At 39.2% G+C, this 9,875-nt stretch overlaps 1 protein-coding gene across 1 annotated transcript in view; it reads left to right on the top strand.

The window, feature by feature from the left end:
• Positions 1 to 5,527, top strand: part of ATXN10 (ataxin 10) — a gene marked incomplete at its 5' end in the record, with an annotated part of 21,760 nt that extends 16,233 nt beyond the window's left edge. The window contains one exon of the mRNA XM_057373454.1: positions 5,214 to 5,527. Within this exon, the coding sequence (XP_057229437.1) occupies positions 5,214 to 5,321 (108 nt within the window). The remainder of the gene's footprint in view (positions 1 to 5,213) is intronic.
• Between the last annotated feature and the right edge of the window lie 4,348 nt (positions 5,528 to 9,875).

Here is a 9,875-nt window from a genome sequence, read left to right as displayed (position 1 = left end):
AAGTGTAGTTGCTTTGCTTTTGTATTTGAGAAGACCCACCATCAGTTCTATTTTGGATGAATAATATTCTGTGACCTGAAGGTGTCATGCAGTGTTGGAAAAAAGATATGAATGGGTCTCTAAAGGTTCTTCCAGCTCAAGACTTGGTTTGCACTTGTGTTGGCCTCCTTTGAAACCATCCCCACGAGGCTCCACGGTGAAGTGAGACCACATCTGTCAGTCCTGAAACAAAACAATTACTGTAACTGGGAGATTTGAGGTGGCTTTTTTGTTGTTTTTCTTCCTTTCAAAACGACTATACCTCCATTATTTACATGTTTCTTGGAAAACACCACGTTTCATATAAAATCGAGTRTGAGGCTGGCATTGCTCAGTGTGAGGTATTATTTCCTGCAGGATTCAGGGATGGGGTTGTATGGCTGGCTCAGGTTTCTGAGGGTTTCCCTGGCTGCTCTGATTTAAAACACCAGCARCAAACACCATTAAACTGCTCACTGCAGTAACCAGCTGGGTCATGCAGTCTCCCATTTACCATTTCTGCAGAAAAGCATTTTACAGTCCTTTTCTGAAACACTTTGTTTTACTATACTGTGACCCAGTGAAAAATTTAATTAGCATCAAGGATAGTTTTGTATTTAACAAGAAACAGTGTCCGTCCTTAACACATGCACTRGAAAATGAATGGTTTGTTCTTTGACCCAGCACTAAAATCTTGGAAGCTCTGCATACAAGGGGATGTGGAAGCAGAGAATCAGAAATGCCTTTGGAAATGGCACAGAGACATTTATTAATCTTCTGACCAATCAATCTTCTCTTTTTCTTCTTTCCTCACCCTCCCACTCCCCCTTGGCTGTGGATTTTGGGTGATATAAACATACTCAATAACTTATTCTTTACAGCTCCATAAAAAAACTTAGCAGTGCTAAAGTCACTTCACAATTGCAGTAGGAAACTCTGAGGAATTACAGGAAACTACCACGATTTTGCCTTTAGTCTGAAGTACTGTGATTCAGTGTTCTGAATTGAGCTGCAGAATGTAACCATGAGTGGCGTAAATCACTGCATGTTTTGAAGTCATCCTAGATATTTTCACACACATTWTTTTCATCATTGAGCATTTGCTGATGATGAAATTATACATGTAACATTGATTACTTAATTTTTTTTTAAAAATTCTCTTTTCAAAGTGAAATGAAGCAAGAATGTTAAATAATGCTGGACACAACAGAAGTCATTTTGGAGAGTGGAAAATGGAACGACTGACGGGCATTTATTTTTGCTTTCTGAATTCAGAAATTTCCAAGYCAGTAATCCTGGCTGTTGGGAGTGGAAGGAGTTTCAGAACAGAGTTGTGATGAGAGTGATGACACATGGCCTCTGTGAGGGTGGTGCACTCATCAAAACAGGGTTTGACTGGATTGGGTTTCCTCCTTTTCCATTCCCATTCACTTTATGCTGAAAGCAGGCTGCAGTTTTCCAGGATTTCAGCTGGACTTTGTGTCAGGGAGCAGATGAAATGTTGAGAGAAGGGAGCAGATGAAATGTTGAGAGAAGGAAGCAGCAAGGCAGATGTGCCAGCTGATGGGGAGAAATTAAATAAGTAATAAAATAACAGAGTCACAAGGCTCTGTGCCCATTTCGTGTGTGATATGTGTAGAACACTGATCAAAATATCTCCAACAGGAGCATTCAGTGGGAATCAAATTTTTCTGTCTATGTCAATGATTTTCAGCATATTTTATGAATTGCCTGGAATTCTGGTCTAGAAGAAAAGTTATTCTGATGTAATATAAAATGTGGAACTGGAGAGAACAAAACTTGAAGCAAACAAACAAAAAAACAACAAAAATAGCCCCCAAAAATAACAAACCAGTACATGCAACCCACAAAACAAAGTCTCTCATTTTAATTGAGATTTTCATAAAATGCTTCCTAAAGCTTGGCATGGAAGACAAAAATACCATGGCCACCAAAACAGTGGCAGCTWGCCAGAAACCATTTGGAACTTCCTATTACAATGGTGACTCAGAAGGCTGAAAGGAATCTTGTGACTTGTTCAACCTTTATCTTTGTGTTTTTTCAGAACTTTAAAGTGTGAAGTCTTCAGTTTTCACTTTGCTTTAGAACTAAACAAAATGTTGGAGTTCTGATGGTCTTGTACAAGTTGTAGCTAATCTCACACTTMATTTCCTTTAAGTTTCTTTTCATTCTGGTGAAAGGGGACAATTGAGAGAACCTCTTTTATAGCAGTGATTGGAAATCAGCAAATTAAGATTATCTGATTACTGGGCTCTGTGGACTGAGAGCAGGAGAGTGTGTGACTAGAAGTATGTAAATGTACACTGTGATGTTTGCAAATTTGTACCAGTTTTTGTATTGGATGGAAATTTGTACAAATACAGTGTGAAGGTCAGGGTTGAATACTGGGTGATGTTTAGCTCCACTGTTCTCTCCTGCTGCTCTGCCAGAATAGTCAGAAGCTGCACTAGCAGCTATTGTGTGTTTCCAAAAAATGAGTTTTGGGCTGGACCTTGCTTTTTCCAGACCAAATCATGGATCTAAACCCAACCAGAATGAAGAGYCTTCTTCCCATGGCAGCATCTGTGTGTTGTGATTTCTGGTTCAGGGGCTGCACTCAGTTCAGCTGAATTGTTTGAAAAGCAAATGTTCCAGTTGTGTTACTGTGTCTGGTGGGAGCCTATTCTGAATTCTCCAGTGTTTGTATTATCATCCCAATGGCTGGAAACTCCTGTGTTTTGCTCTTGGAAAGACTCGTTGAAAAAATGATTCAGCAGCTGAGTTAGCACGTTCCCCTCCTCTCATGGCTTTCTGCATCTGCTTTTTTTGGCTCAGGCCTGATGTTGTGCTTGGTGCCTTCCTCTTCTGTAAGGCCAAAATGCTCATTCTCTAMCCTAGTTCTCTGAGGAGAGCTTTGGGACAGCACAAAGGTACCCCACTTTTAAGATATTTTGTATTAATATTTTTTTTTTACCTCGAAGAAAGAGGCAAGGGTTGCTGCGGGTTGCTGCTTTTGGGAGAACTGAAATAAACCTCATGTCTCTCCAGGAGATAATGCTGAAAGAGGGAGAATAGATTTGAAATAATTGTAGGAGTGACATGTTTTTTTGCCATGATTTCTGAATTTAAAATGTTAAATACATGCTTATCTAGGTGGTGTAGAGGTGGAAGTGTTGTGGGGCCTTTGCCTTGGTTGCCTCAGTCAGAGGAGYACATAGGTTTGTCTTGGGTAGGCACATTGTAAGGTTTTTCTTCTTGCTCCATTTCCCTGTGTAGTATGTCCCAGGTGGCATTCTRAAGCTGGCATTGTGGTGACAAAAGCTGTGCCTAACTCATGCAAATTTTTGTACAGTTCACTTGTATGATGTTCAAGAACCTCCAAGGGGATGTGTGAGGCAGTGGTAGTTTGCAACTTGTTTTTACACAAAAATAYCACCAAGATTTGATTGTTCTCACCGAACTCTGATAGAATCTCATCATATTTTTGCAGTAATTTTTTGAAGTCTGCATGGATTTTAATTAAAATGTTACCCTYCTAAAATGCTCACTCTGTTAAGCAGACATCTCATTTGAATTGAACCGGAGCAAATCATTGCACGGTGTGTTTCTGTTGACAACACTTAATCCCTTTTAATTTCTACAGTTCAGCATTTCACTGATGGAAAATAAGAGGTAGCATTGTAGGCTATATCAGAGTTTAGCTACAGCCTGAACATCAAAGAGGCAGTGTTTCCAAACATGTGCAAATGCTGTGTTACTGAAAGGTCACTGCTTGTTCAGCCTTTGAAGTGTCACACCATCCATGGTGCATGGCCTTTGGAGAAAACACAAACATTTCATGGAAAGAACGGGCATTTTTAAACTTGTGTTATTAACTGTACTTCGTGTAGGTAGAGTTAGGCATGTTAGCACAGATGTGGGTTTTTAAGGTGCCTGTCTGTGTATCTGTCAGTGCTGCTTTCTCGTGTTAGAGCTTGAGACTCTGCAATAAAATTATCTGAAAAGGAGTTTGTAAGAGGCATGTGCWCAGCTTTGTCTCTGAATTCAGTTCTATTGATCCATAGGCTGTTGGGGATTTCACATCTAAATCTCCCACTCGACTTACCTCTCTTATCACAAAACTTGTGTTTCAGAAAGCTGATGGCCCTGCAAAGTAAACTTTGGGATTTATTGTTTTCCTTGATACATAAAAATGCGTCTTGTTTGGGGCAAAAAAAAAGGTGTAAGAGAGAATCCCATCATCAAACCACAGCCTAAACTGGCATTCTGGTTAAATTCTGTTGCCTGCCAGTTCWTGGTTTGAAATGAAAATTTAAGGAATTAAAGAATGTAAGGTTTGGACAAGTGTAGCTCGGTGATCACAGAATGGTTGAGGTTGGATGGGATTTGTAAAGCTATAAATATATAAATATGCATGTCTGATGTTGCTGTGTACCTTAGGGGTCATAAATTTCTTACAGAATATACTTTCCATGAGATACTCATGCTCCATGTCAAGATCAGCGTGTCCTGAGTTCTTGGTGAGGTGTTGTGTATGAGTTGTTAGGATGATAAGTTGTTATCTCACACCCACAGATGGATTAGTGTAGTTTTTGAGCTCCCACATGTGTCTGCAATAAAACAAGCCAGATCTCATCTTTGCTTTGCTACTAACATGAGGAACACTTTCTCCAAAAAAAAAAAACAAACATTGAGTGGCTCTTACTTTTTATGTCAAGAATTTGAGCTGTGCCTGTATAGGTCACACATTGCTGCTGAAGGTACAGGAGATGTGGCCTCATGTGAACTTTGTGTGTGTGTGGGGATGTATTTCTCAGCTTTCTTTTCCATATTTTTTTACCCCACAGTTTTTCATGGTTCTTCCTTCAGGCACCAAGCATGAACTATCAGTGAGCATAGCTTATTTGGCTCAGTGGGAGAAGCAGAAAATTCCTCAGTGAAATATTTGCTAAATGAAGGGAGAATGTGAAATTAGTGCTCACTTGTGTTACAGTTTAGTGATGCTGAAAACACCAGGTTTACTCTGCAATTCATGTTGGCATGTTTAATATTTTTAATGAAACAAACATCCCTGTTACGTCTTTATGTATTTCTAGCATGAAACATCGTTTGTATTGTTGAGACATCTGTTAAATTAAACTTTGTTTTTTTCTTGAGACGTCTTTTAAATTAAACTTGGGTTTTTTTTTCTTTAGGTGTATGAATTGGATGGCATTTCCTTGATTCTGGACAACTGCAGCATTGATGACAACAATCCTTGTATCCTTTACAAAAGAATTCTGTTTACTGAATATGATTCATGAGAAAATGTGTGGGGGTTTCATGGATTTATGACACTATTGCTTTCACTGGGTATTTAAATGGAACTGGCCTCATGAGCTTCTAGGTTGTATTTTAATTGTTCTGAAGTGAGCAAGGGCACAAATAGGTTTCCGTGAATGGATTCCAAGTAAGTTAACTGTAGTTATATTCTRTTTCCTAAAACAATATTACTGGTTTGAAAGTGTGCATTCAAAGAGTTGTGACAGAAATCATGCTCTGGTCATTGTATCAGATTTTAGAGTTTTTCCTTCCATTGAAATCTATTCTGGAGACTGAAATAAATACCCCTTCAATTCTCTACACTTATTAAATCAGGTTGGGAAGTGTGTTCTAAGCACAGAGACAAGGCTAGCAAGCTGTCACAAAAATGTGTGTAATTGAGAAAATCAATGATGCAAATTACTGAAATGTTGGGGGGGGGGTGTTTAATATAAATGGCATTGTGCTTCATATTAGAGAATTTTTTTCCCTGGAATTTAAGAGCAGAAAYTTTCAAAAATAGATTGCTATTAGAGGGAAATAATCTTACACTGCAGATAAGCAGTTGCTAAGCAGAATTATCCATCTCTTCAAGTAATAATTGTGTGTTCAGTGACTGAGCTGTGATTTTCTGTCATTGAATCATTGGCTCTTTGTGAGTTTCTGGTGAGTGCATCTGGAAATCAAATATCTCTCCTGTACAGAGTCAYGTCAGCTTTTTTATACTGAACACATGAAACAGATTTTCAAATGATTATAGAAGCAAAAGCACACTTTTAAACAAGTATCAACAAACAAACAAAAGGAGTAGTGTGGCAGAATTGTGTTTCCATGACCCAGATGTGATGGGATGGGCAGGGATCGTTACCTTTCCCTGAGTGTAAAAACACCTTGAGAAAACCTAGAAAGGAGTTTTGGTCCCAAATGACCCCTTTGCTGGAAAGCACAGCTGTGCAGCCACTTCTAGAATGTTTTTYTAGGATTAATCCTTCATTTTAGGTGTAGTAAAAGAGGATAAAGTTTGAGACCATCAAAGGGTACAGTTGTAATTTATAAACTTGAAYGAAAGGAAAACAAAATACCATGGGATTCTTTAATATGTTTTGAGCTTTTGTCCTAATCATAACTATCCTTCTGTTTCAGAGGAAAACAGGGTGTTTCAAAATGCAAGCAGTGCTATTTGCCTTTAGGTTAAGGAGAGACTCCTGCATGAGCTAATCTTTTAGTTTTGAAAATTCAGTTTCTTGTCCTGGTTCTGAAAAGTGGGAATGTTGTGCTTTAGCYTTGTAATCTGTGTTTAAAAATAAATTCAACCTGCTAAAGGAYAGCAGAGCCCATTGGAGATTCCTGTCTGGGTAATACCAGTAAAAAAATTTACTCCAAATCCTGCTTTTCAGGTTACTTGTGTTGAAAAGTTGTTCTAAATTCAAATATCTTTTGTTTTGCTTCTGAGTCATCATCTTCCTCCTCTCTGACAGGCTCTATCATCAGACAAGAGCCCTTCTTTTTGTTCTTGCCTTTTACCTCGTCCTAAGCTCTTCCTGCTCCTTGCAGCTTCATTTCTGCCCTTTCACAGATTCCATTTCCTTCAGGCAAACATCAGGAGGGAGGTGAGCCCTTTCTGATCAAAATACTTTTGACCCTAATCACTCAAAAAAGGTGCTTATGAGAGGTTTTAGATAAACTCACCTGTTTATTATTGAAGATTTTCAGTTGACCTTAACCAAGCTGCTTGGTTTTTCTGGGTTAAACTTCCTAACATTTGTGCTCATGATTAACACACACAGAAATGTCTTTTTTTTGCTTTTCAGTGGCTGTTCAGAAATATTTATTACTATTTTGGGGAAAAAATATTATCCAGAGTGCTGCAATGTAATAGCTGTTAGTGGTAAGACTTGAAAGTCAGAAGTGAACTGCAGTTTTGAAGATGGAATATTCCTGTTTTTTCAGGCTGCTGGCCAATCTTAGCCTTTTGAGACTCTTATAGAAGGTGCCTCAGTAAAYTGGTTTTGTGAATGTCTGGATGTTATCAGAATGGCCTTATGGAAGTGTCTGTTTTATATAAACTGATAATTAAGCACAGTTTTCTGTTAGGTGAGAAACCAATTGTACATGAAGAAAATATATCCTGTTGTGAGGATGCTTGTTTGTATATATATGTGCTTTTATATATACATGTTAGATATATGAATAAACACCCAGCTRTGCTTTAGGAGTAAGAGTTCTCAGCATTTTTGAAAAGAAAAACTGTGGTTGATGTGARTATCCATGCACAGATCCCTTAGTTTGGATAATGGATGAAAACATAGAAGAGTAAGTTAATTTTCAGAAACTCCTTCCAAAGCTGCATCTATTATATTCTGTCATCTGAGAGRTAGATTGAAAATACTTTCAACTTCGTGGCAGCAGTGAGTATAATTGTGGTTGATGAAAATGGCTMAAGCTGGAGGAAATGGAGTTGCTCAGGTCTATAACAATGGCAGTTTGTTTTTGCAAGATGCCAGCAAGGACTTTTGAGGGAGCTGACAGACACTTTTATTGAAGTTACAGAGTGCAACCTAAAACAGGCCACATGCTGTAAAACAGCCTCACTGCTGAATGGGAGAAAGTGGGAAGCACAAACAGGAGAATGAGTTGAATTTTCAGAGTGAGCCTCACAGGGCTGAGATTCTCATGTGGCTGTGCCAAGAAAATCAGCCCAATGTCACTTCAGCAATGGTGCCTTATTTTGGAAATCTCCCTGCAGGCACTGACAGTACAGAGTAGCTCGATATGACCTGTATTCTGTATTTTTATAAACATACATAAAATCACATTATTATATGGTCACTATGAAAGGCCCCTAGTGCTGATGAGAGCTGGCACAACCTCCTCATGCCCACTGAAGTTGTGCCCACTGGGACAGAACTTGGCCCTTCCAGCCCAGTCCATGCWGTGTTTCTTGCAATTACCCCTTTCCTCCTCACATTGACATTTGCTTTCCTGCWCAGGTAAAGTTTGAATGCTGCCTGAGCATTTTTTGGTGTATTCTTTGGTGGAAAGCCTCTATTTTTCATTATTGCCAACTGGTTTGTGTCATCCAAGGAAACACAGAGCACTACAAATGTTCTTACTTTCTTCTATCTTACTTTCTTCTATCAGCCAGTACCAAATGTGTCACTGGGACTGTAACTAGCACTGATTGAGGTCAGCAGTGGAAAAATGGGACCTGTTAACACAGGTTAAGAACAGAAATCTGTTGGCCTGAACCCTTCATTCCTAAAGCCAAAGGCAAAATAAAATAACAGCRGAGTGGAAACCAACTCTACCTGTTCTCAGTGGCACAGGATGCCCAGAGGAACTGTGGCTGTGATCCCTGCAGTGCCCAAAGTCAGGTTGGATGGGGTTTGGAGCASYCTGGGACAGTGGAAATGTCCCTGCCCGTGGCAATAATTAGGAAATAAATGAGCTTTAAGGTCCCTTCCAACCAAACCAGTYTGTGCCTCTACTCTATCCACATATGGAAGTAGGAAAGCAGGAGGAAATCACTATGTTGCCATACTCCAGTTTAGACCAATTTAATTCCTGTGGCTGAGAATTGTCTTCAAGAAGATACAGAATGCTTTGTGATGCACACAACAATCCTGAGCTGTGTCTGATTTTAGCTGTAAGAACTGGTCAGACGAGAAGCTGGAACAGCTACAAGTGTGGTTATATATTATTATCAATATTATTATTGAGCAAGAGCAGCCTGAGAGGGGCTCATTTCTTTCACCTTCTTCAGCAGACCAAATCCTGCCCCGTGGTGGAGCTGCTGTGGATTTTTTTGTAGCTGTGTTTTGTTAGGAGCTAAAGGAGCCCCAGGGGCTTGTGTGGCTTAGAATGGAATCCCTCAGTGCTGTATCAATTTCTGAAATTTCTGATTTATTCCTAAAAGGTTTTAGCCCAACAGCCATTTCCAAACACCCCTTTTTTGGTGTAGTTGGGAACATCTCTGCCCACCACTGCTGTTGCTGTCACTGTCAAGGTGGTTTTGTTTTTTTTTTTTTTACACTCCTGAAAGGAGCACTGCCAAATTATCCAGGCTTCTCTTACTGCAGTGTTAATGGACCAAAGAGATCTCAGTTTCTTTCCAAGCAGATATATTGCCTAAAATGTCCTGCTGAGGTTAAAAAAAATTAGGGTTAAATTTAAGGTTAAAATTAGGGTTAAAAAATTATTAAAGCTCTAAAGGGGGAGGAGCTGAGTGCTKGTCCCTGTAGGAAAAGGCACAGGAGGCACTGGTGTAACCTAATCTTGCTTAAAATCTTATTTGAAATTGGCTGCACATCCAAAGTTGTTGGGATAACCCAACACTTATATCCATATCTAAATCACCTTTTATCTTTTCTGGATGCTGCAAACTCTCTGGGGCAAAACCCAATGGAAGGTGGAGAACCAAGGAGAAAACACACCCCATTAAGCAWGATATTCAGTAGATCTAAATTCTGGCACAAAGACTCGACTTCTCGAGTATTTATTGCCAGAAAATGTTTATTTTAGAATGAAAACAAAAATAGGAGGTTTCCCTGTGAGAT

This window comes from Malurus melanocephalus, unplaced genomic scaffold (assembly GCF_030028575.1).
Source record: "Malurus melanocephalus ecotype Western Australia unplaced genomic scaffold, MMel_1.1 scaffold_197, whole genome shotgun sequence".
In the NCBI taxonomy this organism is placed as follows: Eukaryota; Metazoa; Chordata; class Aves; order Passeriformes; family Maluridae; genus Malurus; species Malurus melanocephalus.
This window is presented reverse-complemented; position numbering and strand designations above follow the sequence as displayed.